The sequence below is a fragment of the Cheilinus undulatus genome, linkage group 1 (genome assembly GCF_018320785.1).
Source record: "Cheilinus undulatus linkage group 1, ASM1832078v1, whole genome shotgun sequence".
NCBI classification, from domain to species: Eukaryota; Metazoa; Chordata; class Actinopteri; order Labriformes; family Labridae; genus Cheilinus; species Cheilinus undulatus.
Genome location: NC_054865.1, coordinates 23,197,848 through 23,215,861, shown reverse-complemented (window position 1 = coordinate 23,215,861; position 18,014 = coordinate 23,197,848). Strand labels below are relative to the sequence as shown.

At 38.6% G+C, this 18,014-nt stretch overlaps 1 protein-coding gene across 2 annotated transcripts in view; it reads right to left on the bottom strand.

Annotated features, from left to right (window-relative positions):
* galnt2 (UDP-N-acetyl-alpha-D-galactosamine:polypeptide N-acetylgalactosaminyltransferase 2) overlaps positions 1-18,014 on the bottom strand; it is a 116,599-nt gene that overhangs the window by 34,657 nt on the left and 63,928 nt on the right. For both annotated transcript variants that reach the window (XM_041785910.1, XM_041785918.1), the window contains exon 2: positions 12,616-12,703. In XM_041785910.1, the coding sequence (XP_041641844.1) occupies positions 12,616-12,703 (88 nt within the window). The remainder of the gene's footprint in view (positions 1-12,615; positions 12,704-18,014) is intronic.

Here is an 18,014-nt window from a genome sequence, read left to right as displayed (position 1 = left end):
ACTGTGCAAATAGGGAACTCATACAGAAGAAATGGCCAGAGAGTTCTTGGTAGAATACCATGTTGGTAGATCCATGCTTTAAAACGCCCTGGGAGGCCAGTCCTGTCTACCTCTTGCAACCATTGACTCGCACTCCTCACAGATGTTCTTTATTGCTGCCTGGTCTCTGAGTGTCACGTCGAATTTCTTCCTGAGGCTTCTGACAGGGTTTTCTGCAATAGTGGGAATTTGGATGCCCTCTATTGCGAATCGGAATCTCTCCTCAACTCTCCCCTTCTTCAGCACTACTGATCTTGATTTTGCTGGCTTGGAGGACATCCTGGTCCACCGCGTAAGCCTCTCCAGCCCCTACAGGATCCACCTTGCACCAGGCACAGAGTCAGTTGTGATCATCAGGTCATCCATGAATAGGGATGGGGATCGAAACCCGGGTCCATAAGGACCCGGTTCTGTGTGTTTGAAATACCCGAAACCAATAACATTTTAGCCTATCGATACTGCTTTTGAGTCTCACAGGCTCTGTGAAGTAACGTCATTTTAAGATTTAACTGTTGTTAAAACATACACCAGTTCTTTCAAGTCAAGGGGAACATTACCTAGAGGTATTATGCATCACATTAAACCAGAATGTACCTTCAACTGTCAGCTTGAGGAAAAAAGATGCTGCCTGTTAGACGCATGCACTCATCACCGCCTGCGCTGGGAGTAACATGCTCTCATATCCCTCACTTAAGCTGCTTCAGAACAGTTTTCTTCTTCAGCTGCTCAGATAAATGCTGAAAAGTGCTCCAAAACTTTGACACAGTCCTGTTTGTTAACAATATTAATCCATTGTAGAAATCTGCGCTGGAATCAACAAAATTGAAGTTAATTAGCAAACTTTACGAGTTGAAGAACCACACTGGAAGCTTTCCTTGGTGGAAAAAATGTTACCCCTGACCAGCTTTGGCCCCCTGTTTTACTGTAATCTTTGTAATTTTAATGTGAACAGTGTTTCTATGAATAAGTTTTATTGAATCCGTTCTTACACTCTCTTTTATTTGCTTTTATGATTCATTTAATTGGAAAAACAGGAACCGGCTGTTGGGCTTAGTCAAATCGTGCTACAAAATTGCAGGCACCACTGTTAGCAGCCGTACTGATATATTCACACTCAGAGCTCCTAAAAAAGTCCATTCGATCCAGGATGAACATGACAATTCACTCTTTAAGGAGTTCTTGCTACTTCCTTTTGGACGTGAATATGTACAGTGCTTAACAAATTTATTAGACCACCCTAACTCTAACCAAAGTAAGGTTTATGCCACAGCTGCTCTAAATTAACAGCATTGGTAATTACCAAAATCATTTTTTATGTTTCTGCAATGGTTAATGCACCAATATGTAGAAGCTCTTTAACCCAAATTATATTTTTAATGCTAAAATATCATTATAATTGTTATCCATGAATTTTCAAATGTACTGATTTACAAAAAAACTGAAAAAATACTAAAGCACATTAATATTTCTTGATTAATATGTCAAATTATAGTTATTTACTTGCATTTCTGAAGATAACATTTAGTTTTAGTGCTTGAATGTTATGCTTGATTCATTTCTGACTTCTCAGAGAAGCCCAGTTAGCCAGCTCAAATTTGGGTGAATTCAGTTTGAAATTCCTCATTCCTGTTCAAAATGGTAAAACGTGGAGAGGTCACTGAAAATGAAAGAGTCCACATTAAAGCACTTCATGATGATGGATGGTCTCTGAGAAATATATGACATATGATTTATCTATTTTACTGTCATAATTATTGTGTCTTATACGTCAGAACTTATCTCCTATTAATCCCTATGGTTTGAGGAATAGTTTGTATGGTAGTGCTGGCTGGAAAGCAAATTGCCATTCTTGGCAACGGTATGATCTTACATTTGGCTCCACTGATAGTTATCAGTGATTACAGCTTTACATTATGTAGTTTACTTCCTGGGCTGCGTTCGTCTACTGGGCCGTATGTTCTGTCATTCTGACTTGTCCTTAATAAATGTGACAGAAAGAAAGTATCTCCAATCATCTTCTGAGAATTTTTCTTAAAGGTTTTGTGCTTCCCAATCACAGGCTACAGTCTTTTGCCCAGAGGGATGTAAAATATATCCCTTGCCATTGATAAGCAAGACATCCTATCTGGCATGTCTGGCTAAAGAAGTTTCTGCACACAGTAAAATATGTTTCTGACTCTCAAAGATGGTAAAAGACAATGAGCTTGAAGTGTTTTCCACACATAGACCCTATTGTGCAGGCCACCCAGGTGTATTTGCAGCCCCCCTAGTATATTTGTTGAACATGTTTTCTTTCTTTCTTTTTACAGATAAAGAATCTATTTTTAATAATCCATATTTTTCTGGAGTTTCTTACTCAAGATAAACTATATGCACAAAAGTATTCAGCTGCGTGACCAGTATACCAACAGGGCCTGTAATGACATTGTATTCAAATACATGTACTTTGATATGGAGTTGGCTCCCTTTTGCAGCTATAACAGCCTCCACTCTTCTTGAAAGGTTTTCCACAGGATTTTAGAGTGTTTTTGTAGTGTGCCCACTCATTTTATACAGTATTTTTAAGTTCAGATACTGATGTTGGACGAGAAGTCCTGGCTTGCAATCTCTGCTCCAGTTCATCTTCAAACGTGCTCTATTGGTTGAGGTCCGTGCTCTGTGAAGGCTGGTCAAGTTCCTCCACACTGAACTCATCAAACCATGTCTTTATAGTCCTTGCTTTGTGTACTGGGGCACAGTCATGCTGAGACAGAGAAGAGCCTTCCCCAAACTGTTGCCACAAAGTTGGAAGCATAGCATTGTGCAAAATGTCTCAGTATGCTAGAGCATGAGATAAGGGGCCTAGCCAAAACCCTGAAAACAGCCTCATACCATTATTTCTCTCAAAGTTGGTACAATGCAGTCAGCCAGCGTTCTCTTGGAATCCACCAAACTCAAACTTGCCCGTCTGACTGCCAAACAGAGAGGCGTGATTTGCAATTCACAGAACATGTTTCCCCTGCTCCACAGTCCAACGTCACTGTGCTTTACACCACTTCATCCGATGATTGGCATTGGATTTGGTGATGTTAGATTTCCCTGCAGCTGTTCAGCAGTGGAAACCCACTCCATGAAGCTCCTGCTGTACAATTTTGTGCTTACATTAATGCCAGTGGAAGTTCAGATCTCTTCAGCTATGGAATCAGTTTAGCGTTGGTAACTTACACACCATGTATCTTAGCAGTCAATTACCCCACTCTGTGATTTTCCACGGTCTTGTGCTTCATGGTTGAGTTGCTGTTGTTCCTAAATGCATCCACTTTCTGATAATATTACTAACAGTTGACAGTGGAATATGAAGCAGGGAAATTCATAAACCGCTTTATGCCAAAGGAGGCATCCATCACAGTACCATGCTTGAAGTCACTGAGCTCTTCAGAACACATTTTGTATTACAAATGGAGTCTGCAAGGTTAGGTGCTTTATTTTAAACACCTGTGGCAATGGGTCTGACTGAAACACCTGTATTCAATATTTAACAGGTATGGCCAAATACTTTTGTCTATAAAGTGTGTCTGCACTGAAGGATGATGGATATGCTACATCATCAATCGTAAGCTGTCCATGATTATGGAATATCAAGGGAAGCATTCAAGAGGTGAGTGATGTTATCTGAGCATCTTTACTGCGGGTTATTACTGCCTAATGAGCACAAACATACAAGAAACAATCCCATGAAATGAGGTGCCCTCGCTGCCATCCCTACCACCGTAGTAAAGTATCATTCTGTTGAAAAAACTGACTTGTAGGTCCAGATTTCAGAGGCAACATGTCCCCCGTGCCATTCTCTTCTGGTGAAACGAGTTTTAAATACACACAAGGTTTATCCTAAAATAAATGCTGCCTCAAAAGATAAAGTTTAAACCTTGAGAAAAGGCTGAAATGTGTCTCAGGAATGAATGGGATTAATCATCAGTGAGAATTTGAAATGTATTCAGCAGCCTGCCTGATGCAAGAATCCTTCACGACTGACAGGAAGGAAACCTCGCTGCTTGACGAGGCAGCAACACGGCACGGAGGAGAGCTGACATGAGATTTATGCCGCTGTATGTATTAGAAAATATGCAGAGCACAAGAAAGCGGACAAGGCAAGAATATTTTAGAAAAGCTAGAAAACACAAAGGGACATTTATTATTCACTGCACCGTGTCAGAAAAGAACAATTCCACTAAATTTAGCCATTGGCTGCAGCCTGAAACATGAGTTTGAATATTAAATACACATGAACATTATGTCTGTCCAGATTATTGAGATCATTGCACTAAACAGAGAAAGTTGTCATGTTTAATTTCACAGTTTATCACTGACTACTGAGACACAGACCCACACGAATAATAATGCAACTAATTAGCGGGGTGCAGCTGCTATGCTAATGACTTGTGTTAAGCATATGGCAGCATGAGATTACACTATCGCTCAGTATGGATGAGAGTGTGCATGACAGGCAGAGACAGACAGACACACATAGAGAGAGAGAGAGAGCATGTGTGACAGCATGAGAAAGGGTCCAGCATGCTAATTAGCTAAAGCTCTCAATGATCTGCCTGTGAGTGTAAAACAGCACCTCTGAGACCCTGCTCTGTGTGTCACAGTGTGGGATGTCCTTGCTGATATCTCTGTTTAGTGTCACAGAGTAATTAATGTGCTGAAGCTTCCAAAGTCTTTATATGAGGCGTTGAAAACATTTTTTACTCAGCTCTGTTTCTTTGTACTCGCTGAAGGCACATCAGTGATGGTCTAAGTGTGTCGATTTAGTCCAGTCCACATTTCCAGATACATTCTTTCAGCAGGTACATCCATCTACACCCAGCTGGTGATCTGATGGTTTTCACTCAGCCCTGATCCCTCGTCAACTCAGCTGCCCCCGCCCACAGATGCTGACTGCTTGTTTATGTTTGCTGCAACAGATTCTGGAAATCCCTTGATGCTGTCAGCTTTCCAACTGATGGCTGCTGGCAGGCAGGACTCTCAGTCAGAGCTGTTCACCTAATCTGAACTGAACCATGAACCCTGTGCCAGCCAGCTCAGATGACACTGATGCTCAGTCCTCACACACTTTGTCGTATTTGATTAATATCTTTAAAAAACAAACAAACAAACAAAAAAACACCCACAATCCTTAAATCACCTTAAAGAGCAGCTACACGCCAGGCTGAAGAGTATCACTGAAGTGACCTGTGATGACACGCAGCATGTCAAGTCACTGAGTCCTGGAGTACTTTTCTATGTCACTGCAGCAAACGGTCACCTTTATACTTTCATTAATGAAAAATTTCAGTTTAATGATTAAAATGATAAAAGAGCTCTAAAGCTTATATTAAAACTGATGATGAAGCTGAGTTTAGTATTGATATTCTACATTAATTTCAAAAGCAAACAAGACCATCAGCAAACTATTTTTTTAAAGACGTTATTAAAATTTGGCAATGCTGTTGTAGGGTGTCACCATAATTTCCACATACACTGGCTGTGCTGCGGATTGGCTGCTACTAAAGGCGAGCAACCTCGCACTCCTGAAGCATGTCTATAGCGCTGTGCAGCACAGCCCTGATCAGCTTGAGACAAGAGGGCAGAGGTGAATGTAAGTTCATGCAGGAATAGTCTGTCACCAGTGGATTATTTTGCCTTTTTGGGGTTGATTTTTCGTTAATTTCAACATGATTCCATGATTTTATTGCTTCCACCATAGATGAGTACATTAGGAAGTTAAAAGGTTAATGTTTGCTACAAAGGATGTGTGGTTTTAAGTCAAATTCTGCGAGCCTTTCCCTGCCAGTAGTGCCATTGTAGCTCTATGACCTCCCAATGACCCTTTGCTTGTGTTGCAGGATGAGATGTAATGTTGATGATTTGCAATTGAGAGTCCATGCATCATTCTGTGTGGATTGACCATATATGGCAACAGCCAGCACCAAAAATAGACCTGTTGTACTAACTATAGGGAGCAATTTACTTTGAGTTGTGTTTTGCTTGTGGATTGTGGCACAACCAAACATCAGACATCCACAAAAAATTCACACTTGGACATCTACAAACCTGTGAGCCCTTAGAAATATATAACCTTTTTTTTTTAAATTTAGCATTTATACATGTACTGTATGTATTTATACATACATGTAACCTTTCCATTTGACTCTTTAATCTGCAATGTTCCTCTCCATATTTTTTGAATTCTGAATTTTCTTTTGGGAGCCGGCCGTGGTGGGCCTGATGTGGCCCCAGGGCTTGTTGACGATCGCTACTGTACATGTCGAAACAGCCATTTTTCTTCATTTACCATCGCAAATATTCCTGGTGAGTGATCTCTTTGTCTTTCAGTGATGAGAATTATGTTAAAACACAACTTAAAGTGTAAAAGACAAGATCAGCAAAGGGCTAAGATGTACCACTTTGTCCACAGGAGGCACAAAAATCAACACAAACCAAAGGTTCCTTGCAGGAGCTTTAACATGACAGTTCATCAATGAGGGAGAATCCATTTTGGTGCCCCCAGTGGACAAAGCAGTCATACCTTTGCTGATTTTGTCTACATGAGCCCATGATGTTTTTTAAGGGAAAAGTCTCATCCTGCTTTATTTGAATAGCCAAATGTGTTGCCTGACAGGAATCTTTGACCTGGAAAATGTAAAATAAAATTATAATAAATGGCTATTTCAGCAGAGTACTGTCAATCACTTCATCTGATATGTTCGCCCTGGCAGCAGTTCAAGGTATTAAACAAAACCAAACAAAAATGTTGATCTTTTTATTTAAGGTCTGGTCTACTCTTGTAGCTCACATTAAGAGAGATCTGTATTGATTTCAGTTTGTTTCATGACCTGATAAAAACTTGCTATTGGAGCTCTAATTTTACATTTACTCCTTGTACTTTTTAAAGATTAGGTTTGTCTTCCTTTCTCTGTTTAACATTTAGTATAACAAAAAACTATTTGTCAGGGTAAAAAAGATAAAAAATAATGATATTGTATCAGAAGAGTGTGATTATTAAAAAAAACAATAGAAGAGTTTTTAAAGTAGTGACTGAGTCTGTGAAAAACTTCCTTTAACTTAAGTTTAACAGCCCCTGTGGACAAAGAGTTGTATAATATATCTTTTCTCAGTCAGTCTTATAAAAGCACTCGTAGTATTTGTTCATCCTGCTTCCTTTTAACTGCCCAACGTTTCTTTATTTGGAAAACTCAGTCATGGATAAAGTAAACAGTTTGCTCTTTAGTTACTGTATCCTGGAAAACACTGCTTTAAATCAGACAGCACTGACTGAATTAAGACTATAAAGAAATAGACAGTGCTCTGTGATCTGTTTCTGTGAGTCTTAAGGAAAGGCTTATTGTTTTGTTCGGCTGTTTTGCAACAGAAGTATGTTTCATTATTTTTGGTAAAGTTGTTTTTCCAAGAACTAGACAATGAAAAATATTTGGTGTCAAGAACATTCATGATTCAGGAGAAAATATGGATCTGGGGCATTATTCACAAAGCTTCCTCAGTCCAGAGAGTTGCTCCTAGTAAAGAAGAAAAAAAAATCTGAGAAAATTCTTAGAATTATGATTTTTTTCAAAGAAATTACCCTCAAAATAAGACTAGATCCTGGTAAAGATAGAAATTATTCACAAATCATCTTAGTCCCTAAGAGACTAAGGGGAAAATTCCCTAGGAGAACCGAGTACAACTTTTAAGAGGCTTAAGAGTTTCTCAAACTGAGGAGAAAACATCAGAATGGAGACATACGTATGTGTTAACGCAAACAATTAGCTACAGCTTTGTGACAGCCATATATCAATATCATTTATAGAAGTAACTAAAAATAGCAGTTTGGTAAATAAACCAATGATATCGATAAGAATACGGCAAGAAGAATAGGATAAAAAAGGGGGAAGATCGGAGACTTGACTGAGAATATTATTTCTGGATCATACTTGGGCTGAGGAGACAAAAATATTCATGCAGACATCAGTCCTCCATAGACCTTCCTTAGTACAAAGTGAGGCTGCATAGTGAGCCCTCTAAAGGTGTTTTACTCTACATGTGCAGAAAATCGCTGATTAGCAGACTGACAGAACTATTGATAGGGCAACCCATCTGGATACTTTTTCCAAACAATGCCAGCCCCTCTCCTGTCTGGGGGAAAACATTCCATAACAAAGGAACTGCAGTCAATGGGAAAGACTGGGTCTTTAGTGATTTACAAGCTTAAAATATAAAAACTGATAGTTACATGATTATTGAGAGTCAAAATCCAAGGGCTGACAAAATGAACATATAATGTAGGCCATTTATGTAAAAATACTTGCATCACAACACTATGAAATAAACAAAATTATAAATGTATCATTATAAATGTGTCATAAACAGACATCACATACAGTGCTTAACAAATTTATTAGACCACCCTAACCCTAACCAAAGTAAGGTTTACGCCACAGCTGCCCTAAATTAACAACATTGGTAATTACCAAAATCATTTTTTTATGTTTCTGCAATGGTTAATGCACCAATATGTAGAAGCTCTTTAACCCAAATTATATTTTTAATGCTAAAATATCATTATTATTGTTATCCATGAATTTTCAAATGTACTGATTTACAAAAAAAATGAAAAAATAGTAAAGCACATTAATATTTCTTGATTAATATGTCAAATTATAGTTATTTACTTGCATTTCTGAAGATAACATTTAGTTTTAGTGCTTGAATGTTATGCTTGATTCATTTCTGACTTCTCAGAGAAGCCCAGTGAGCCGGCTCAAATTTGAGTGAATTCAGTTTGAAATCCCTCATTCCTGTTCAAATTGGTAAAACGTGGAGAGCTCATTGAAAATGAAAGAGTCTGATTAAAGCACTTCTTGATGCTGGATGGTCTTTGAGACAAATATGACAGGTGGTCTAATAAATTTGTTAAGCACTTTACCTTATGTGTGTAGGATCTTAACACTTGAATGTGGTCAATAAGTTGGTTAATGTGTAAGGCCAACGTCCGGCAATCAGTTTGTGCCCTCAAGCTCAAGCACTCTTAGGTTATGCAGCAGGACAATGACCCAAAATACACCAGCAAGTCCACCTCTGAATGGCTCAAGAAAAACAACATTAGGGTTTGGGATTGGCCCAGTCAGGTTCCGGACTTAAATCCACTTGAGATGCTGTGGTGTGACCTTAGCTGTGCAGTTTATGCTGGAAAACCCTCCAATATATAAACAATATATAAACAATTCTGCAAAGAAGAGGGGGCCAAAATTCCTCCACAGCGATGTGAAAGACTCATCACCAGTTATCACAAACACTTGATTTCAGTTATTGCTGCCAAGGGTGGCACAACCAGTTATTAGGGTCAGGGGGAAATTACTTTTTCACATAGCCCCCACCCCCAATCTTTGTTATAGTTGTAATTAGCTGAATAAAAACTGCAACAAATATAGTTAAAAAAAAAAAAAGTTATTTTGCGCAAATTTTAATAAGAAGAATGTCAATCAAATTGAATTGTGGTATACTTAAAGATTCACATCTCTACATGCAGGGTCCAATTCCTACAAAGTACAACAACCTGAGATGAATTTAATTTTTTTTTAAAGCCTTGAAATTAATACAAAATGCTTTCTTGAGCATTTACCTTAAACTTTGGGTAAAATAACAAATTTTAATGTCCCTTTAAACAAATGTGTCTGATTTTTGTTGGTCAGGAAACTCCTTCATTTTCAGCTTAAAAAAGATCAGGTCTGTCTCAGACAACCAATCAGAGCTAGTTTAAACATAACCAGCCAATCACATAACCTGGCACGCCAGATGGGTTTGTTTCACATATCCATCTGGGAAAGTTTCAATGCTTTGAAAAAAAACTCTAAGTGTGATTGGATGGCAATCTGTCTGTCACATCTCTACTGACCAATAAGAGCAACAAAACACAGGACGTAGCCGCTATCAAGCTGCGCGTGTGCAGCTACTGAGGAATAACGCTAAACATGGCAACTATAGACATGTAAGTACTCGACTTCAGTCCTTTTTGAAAAGAAAACAACTTACTGCTGTTCTTTGTTCTTCTTTTAATGAAGTATTGTTGTCAAGTTCTGTTAAACTGGCATTTTAGCAGCATCCATGCTAAGCTCTTCCGCCATAATTGTACCGGCCTCTTGCTGCTGCTTGTTTACGTCATGACTCTGCTGTGCCTGAAAGTACTGCCCCTCGTGGCCGATTGGTCCTGTCACTTTTTAAACCGGGCCCAAACGGTTCAGATGGGAGCTTTGCAAGATAGATTCGCCAGTGAAAAACAAGGAAATGGGCGTATCCATCTGCTTTGCAAGGTTACCAATCACAGTTGCATTTCTTGGCACCAATCAAGTTTTAAACTAGCCTCATCCAGCTTTGAATATTTTTAATCAGTATCACACAAAAGAGAATGATAATTGCAAATTAGTACTACTCTGATTCAGCCGTAAATAATCAGAGCAGGGCTGACATCCAGTACAACATCCCAAACTTGGAGCAGTTTATAAAATGTCTGTTTTGTGATTCAGATGTTTAAGCTACATTAATCAAGGCAAACCATCATATCAGCATTGGTGGCCAGAACTAAATGTTGTATAGTAGGTCTTACTCAACACATGCTGTGTTTTGAAACAACACTTTTCATCAACTTCAGCTCACACTATTTAAAATTCTTCTTCACTCTCTTTCCTTACTCTGCCTGTCTCCTTCCTCTTCCTTTACCTTCCTTCTCCACCTTCTCCTCCTCTTATGTTTATTTGTGGCTGATGTTGTGATATCCTGCCATCGCTGCTATCGTGTAAAGTCACCCTGAAGTTGAAATCCCCTCACTTCAAAATTCAAATTGGATTGCATTTCCACTTGCAGATCAGATAAGAGCGTGTGTGTTCAGCTCTGGCGGGTTGCAGGCAGTGAGGGAGGGGCTGAGGATGAGATCTGAATGAGAAATCTCTGCTCTGCTCCAACACTGCTGGAAACATTGTCTGTCACAGCCTGGGTGGAGACACATAGCAGGGTTTGAGGCCAGATTAGACCAGATCCTTGAATTATTTTGGATAATCTTGCAGCTCCAGCATTAAAAATCTGCATCAGACCACTGGCTAAATTGAGCAGCTTCCTCCTGCTCTGTGGTTATTTTCACATGGAAAGGTTAAGGAGACTGAGGCAGTTTATGTTCTGCTGGTAATAAAAAAACTCAACAACAATGCCACTGTGTTACCACATTTCAAAAAGGAAATGGTTTTTGCTTTGGGAACTTTATGAGGAAGACTGTGGTGAAAAGTTTCTGTTATGCACATGCCTCACAGCTGCTCTTCTCTGTCCTGCCTTTTATTTCATACACTATGAACTCCCTCCAGATCCTCAGGGTGATCCTGTCACATATTCTCAAGTTCAGTATGAAAAGCCATTTGTTTCACATTTATCTTTAAGCAGAAAAATAGTGTCTTTACTTCAAACTAAAATAAACAAATCTAACTATTAAGTAAGGTTGTCAAAATACCACAGTTTTAAACTGTATTATCTAAGGGTTAAATACCTGATTCTGATTGGTTAGTTACACATGGCAACTGGCTGCTGTCCCTCTGTAGTTCACCATAATAAAGAAGAGCACTGTGTTACTAAAAAAAGAGGCAGGTTGCTCGAGGACTAACTATGATCATATCAAGCAGTCAAAATAATGCATCTTATAATCAGGCTTTCTGTGTTACATTAAAGCACACCTGTCTCATCTCTTCTGGTTATATTTCTTTAGCCTCATTGCACTACATCCATTCAACAAGATCCTCCTGAGACCTGAGTTTGTGTTTGGATGCATTTTTAGTTTCACCCACTTATTTGGGATAAGCTGAACTTAATAAGTTTAAAAGCCCAGCCTGGTCATTGAACAAGAATTAGTTTTAACCTAGAACAATGTCCACAAATCTCCTGAAGGACCTGTTTCTGCAGAAAATATACAACACTGGATTGGTTTTAAAAAAAAAATCCAAAGCCCAAAATTATACAAATAGCTTTCTTAAATTTCCATGAAAATGCATTTAATTTACAAATAAATTCCCCAAAACTCAAATTATAATTTTTCAAAATGTTCATGAAAATGCCCCCAAACATTCAAAGCAAATACCCAAGTGGTTCTACGTTGGTGAAAAAATCTGTTTTTGGAATCATACGTGATTCAAAAGGGAATATAAAAAGATGCCAGAAGAATGTAGGGTAGCTAACGGACACTGGTGTGTCTTTATGTAACAAACACAAAACAAACTCATACACTGATGCTGCATCAAAGAACAAGAACATCCTTCCTTTAAGTTAATTTAAAGTGTGTGCTGCATGGCAACAAAAAAGCTAGCTTGAATTACAGCAAGAAGAGGAGTCATCTTTCCAAGGTGGTTTAAATTCAGTAGGGAAAAAGCCCAAAAAACACCATTCCCCCAAAAAAGCCTTGGTAGTTTTAAAAAAGTATAAACAAGATGGACAATTTTACTCTGATAACTGGCTTGATCGTTAAGTCCTATGATTCAGGATGCGCGTGGGTGCAGTGCATGATGGTTGGTGATGTTTTCGTACCTGGCGGCAGAGTTTCAAGGCTGTGAGATTTGTCATCAGAGTTGAGTGCTTTTCCTTTGCTGGACGAGTCACTGGAGCTCCACTCGTCCTGAAACGAACACAACAAACAGTCAGTATCATCACACTCACACACAACAGCATGACACAGAGAGAGAGACTGTCACATCGTGAAAGATACAGGAGTTAAATAGAACCCACTGTTGTTTTAAAGTTAGTGTTATACTGAGGTTCAAAAGAACATTTTCGATTGGATATGTTTAGAGTTTGATGCAAACTTATTCTTTTTCTTTTAAAATATCTCTGCTTGTTTCTTCTTCTTACAATGAACAAAAGCAAAGCTCAGAACTAAACCCCTAAGCCCCTTACCCTCCAGTTTTATGATTTTACTAAGGTCACAGGAAACTCCACTTCTTGTTGTCTGTCGCCTGACTGTGTTACAAACTCTCTCTGTTAGCAGCCATTGCTCAAAACTCTTCATGTCAATGATAAATAATCATAAAGATGAATAAGCAAGCAGGTAAATACAAATGAAAAATAAAATCAAAATACATAAGACAGTTATCAAACTGATACAAAGGAATAAAGACACTATAGTGGACAATTCAAGATATCACACGCTGTAAACAATGAGTTACAGTGTCAGGTGATAGAAAGTGACCTGGAGTGACTGAAACAGCGAGGTACAGAAATAGTAGTAATAGTGTAGCATTTTACAATATAAAGAAACAGCATGATTCAAAGTTACAATATAATATGTATGTAATTTAATCTAACATGATACAGTAGCCTATACATTGTCTTCAATATTGACAACACCAATGACCCCAGTTTTCTGCTCATTTTCTTTGTGTTTTATTCTTACACTGTCGTTGAATATTCATGCTAAAAGACAGAAAACGTTTTTTAAACGTATTTTCTTAAGCTCAGGAAACACATTTTAGTTAGTGTGACATGCCACTCAGCTTAAGTCCAGCAAATTAGCAATTTATGAGTGGGGGGACTTATGTTTTTAATTTTAAGTAATTCAAAGTGGCTGGAAATCTGATGAGTAGAAAATGTGTCACTAAAATAATCACATTAATTAAAACAGGGTCATAAAAACTCAACCTGATTCCAAGTCCAAGAAACTAGAGTTTCAGTGCTTCAGCCAGAAAAAAAATTGAAATCCTATTAATAGTAACATTATAAAAACTGAACTGTTAACTGAGCAGTCCACTCAAAAGAAATTTCTCAGAGAAAACAAATTGGCCTTTATGCATAAATCTGCTCAGGCAATCTCAGTCATCTCTTCCTTCATGCACTTTTTTATATCCACAGCCAAAATCCAGATTATAAAATATGAACGTAGTCTCAATGACATCACCACCCTGGAATCTGAAGAGGCATTATGAAGGTTCAACAGTGTTGGCCACCATGCTGGAAAGGCTATCGTCATTTAATTTTCATCAGTGTAGTAACAGATAAGGAAGTTAAACTGAAGCAGGTCTTAAGCCTGCTGGCAGACATGTGCTCACCTGTCTGTCAGAACAACCAGGTCCCTAATCATGAAAAAGTAACCTTCATATAGTCACAATGATTAATTAGAAAGTAAACAGTTTATGAATACGGAGAAGAGTCACCGAGACATAAACTATTTTTATAACCAGGCTATAAAATGTTTATTTTTACTGTAAAGTGGGTGTTTTAAAATGGGTGTCAATGAAGATCCTTTTTTCTTTGTTCAGCCAGCGTCTATTACATTTACTTATTTTTCTTCATTTTTCAACCCCACCATTTGCTGCTTCAGAGTAAACGGCTATTTTCATACTCAAAAGCTCTTTACATACAGTACCTATAAAAAGTATTGACCACCTTGGATGTTTTACCCTTTTATTTATTTTATAAATCAATCATTGTAAATATAATTTGGCTTTTTAGACAAAAATATATTTGAAAAAAAATTTTCAATGCCAAAGTGAAGACAGATTTCTACAAAGTAAAATCAATTACATAACACATGTAAAGTAAAAAAAAGCGACTGCATAAATATTCACCCCCTTAAAGTGACTGACCTAATTCAACAGAGACCCAGACAACTGGTACTAGAAAGCAGCAGCAGTCACTGGTTAATCAGTATTCCTGGCTACAATTGCAGAACACACCAAGCAACTCAGAGAAAAGGTGGCAAAGAGAAAGCCACTGAAGAAAACGTATCAAATCTCGACTAGTTTGCTAAGAGACGTGTGGGGGACTCCATGGTCAAGAGGAAGAAAGGTCTTTGGTCTGATGAGACCAAAATGGTCCTTTTTGGCAGACACCAAACACTGCACATCACAAGAAATACACCATCCCCACTGTGAAGCACAGTGGTGGCATCATCATGCTGTGGGGATGCTTCTTGACAGTCGGCCCTGGAAGGCCTGTGAAGGTAGAGGGTAAAATAAATGCAATATATTTAAAAATCCTGGAGGAGTCTTATTGAGTCGGAAAGTGAACTACAGCTTGAGATAAAATTTATTTTCCAGCAAGACAATGACTCAAAGCATACAGAGAAAGCTACACTGAAATGGTTTAAAGACAACAAGGTGAAAGTTCTGGAGAGGCAGAGTCAAACTCAGACCTCAATCCAATATTGTTATTTTGGTTGGACTTGAAAAGAGCGGTTCACACAACATCCCTGTGCAACCTGACAGAGCTTGAGCAGTTTTGCAAAGAAGAATGGAGTAAAATTGCAGCGTCCAGATGTTCAAGCCTGCAGGTCTGTGATTACAGACAAGGTGCATCTACTAACAACTGACTTGAAGGGGATGAATATTTTATGCAGTCACTAATTTTATGGTACATATTTTTATTTACTTTTTTAGAAATCTGTTTTTAATTTGAAATTAGAGAGTTTTTTTACAATTTCTTTTAATTAATATTGACCATAATTGATGTATTAATCACTGAAAGGGTAAAACATTCAACAGGGTGCATACTATTATAGGCCCCAAACGTCATTCATTCATTTATCCATTCTTTGAGTTTGTTATCCTTTCTAAGAAAGTTGCCCTCTAGTTTTACTCAGATGGATGGAGGGCTGAGCCGTCCCTCCTTGTGTCCATCTGTGTTACCGTTTAAACCCACTGGATCAATACGCCGGCAGGCTTAGCAATTAGCAACCTTTCATTCCCTGTCCAGGCCTTTGTCCTTGAATTTAGAAAACTGTCGTCCGGCTGTCTTATTGCTCAGCAGGTCTCTTTCACCTCCAGTCTCTCCAAAATGCTTTATTGATCTGTTTTCTTTACAGCCTCAGTACAGCCAATGGCAGTGTGACATCACCACCATAACCAGGTTTCATGCTTTATTTCTACACCTGAAAGGAGAAATAAAGGGTAGGGGATGGTTTTCTCACTCTATTTAAAAATATGTTTTGCTTTTTGGGCCTTTGCATTTCTGGTAGACACATAAGTGCTGTTGTTTTCTGTCTCACACAACGTTTAACTCTGTGCCAACTCTTTCTTTAATCTGCTGTATGTCAATGTGTGCTAAAACTTTTCAGGTTTTACAGTGGCTGAAAGCAGATTAAACCCTTAAACATACACAAATACAATAAAAAGCCTATAGAAAATCAATCTCTATAAGTGTTCACAACAACCAAGTGTGGTCACAGTCAGGGTGTAATGCTCAGTGTAGGATGAAAGCAGAGCTGGCAGCTCCCTCTTCAGAGAAATACAGCTTGACAGCTTCCAAGGGAGAAACAGGACACATTTTCAGGTGAAATGAAGCTCCAAATTGGCTGTTTTCTGTTTCTTTGTACGGCTGTTTTGTCTCGCTGACATTTTATGATTGCTCTCTTTAAACCTAATGTGTTTTTTTTTTCATGTTTACAAAATTTCCACTTTTAAGGCTGATCAAGAAAAGATAACAACCTTGAGGAGCCTCTGTTCCTCTTAAGCACCGATGGACTGAATTAATGAAGTCAGCAGAGTTGTGTATTTGTGTTGATCATATCTGTCATGACCTCTGTCTCTTCTGAGTCTCATCAAGTGAAGGCTTAGCTGCTCTGTACATGCCTGACTGCCTCCAGGTCCACAGTTCAGGGACCATTACGCCAAGAAAACATGTTGTGGAAAGCCTTTGTCTCAGGAGAGGAGACCTCTCATTTATCTGTTCTCTTGTGAAACATCAAATGTGTGAAGAAGATCTGAGCAGGTGCACGTCATTGATAATAGGCAGGGATCAGTCCCCCAAACACAAATTATGCAGTTCTCTCCCAAGAGCCTTCTGTAACAATAACAAAAGCTTAGGTATGACATCTTAGATTAGTGTGAGATCATTAGTTTTTTTGCAGGGGTACTGCCAAGAGGTGGCCACCCTAGAACCTGGCAGGCCTCCCCAGTGGCCATACTGAACTCTGACTGGCTGTTTGTGACCTTGTCAGGACCAGGACTCATAATAAAATCAACAGTTAGGGCTGCGGTCCAAGGAGCTTTCTTTGCATTTCAATTAGGTAAATTTTCTTCAGGTGCTATAAAGCTGTATGCTCATCTTCTGAGAGGACCCCAGCCTGCAGGTAAAGCTATATAATGAAGGTGACTGAGGGCTCAGTGGAAATAGACTAAATGCCATTCTTCCTGTTGACAGTTATTGTACTAATAGTGTCCTCTCGTCACATCGTAGGCCACTGCTGGATAAGGGAAATGTGGTGGCTCTGTTGGGCTACCCCTTTCAAAAAGTCTGGCTTCAGTTAAGTCCGTGTACCCCATGTACAGATGCTGTTAGGGCTGAACGCCATGTTTTTTTCAAATGCTATGGAGATGAATGCATAAGGATGTGTGGTACACAGCAAACACTGGAATACTGTAGTCTCAGTGTTAAACATTTCAGAGATGATTTTAACTCACAAAGTTTAATTTCAACCCCAACTCTGATATTAGTCAAAATCTGTCTAGAGTCTATTGATCTAAACTCCGCAAACTGCCATTTCAAATCTAGAGGCTGGAGTTTTCCCATCATTCCCTTGGGCAGAGCGTTTCGATGTCTTTAGATGTGTTATGATGTCTGCTGTACAGTTGTTACTAGTGGGATTCATTTGCTCTTGTTTCTGGTGGATTTTTGTTGATTTGATCATAGCTACTTCTGCCCCATGCGTGAAGTTATCCTCTGACATGTGACTTTGCCATAAGTGTTTAAAAAAGGTGGCAATCTTTAAGTGTGAAAAGTGCATTGCAATGTGTCAAGAGTCAAAATTGCAAATACTTCAATTTGTAAAAAAAGACACACCATGTGAGTTTTAAAAATTAACACTAAAAGAGAGTTAAAACATTAACACTTCCCAAAGTTTAAGGTCGAAGTCCACCCCTGCCTTGTTGTTGAACATCCTTAAGATTTATTCACTTGAATGATGCCTAATGATGTATCACGTGGTATTTCTTGAT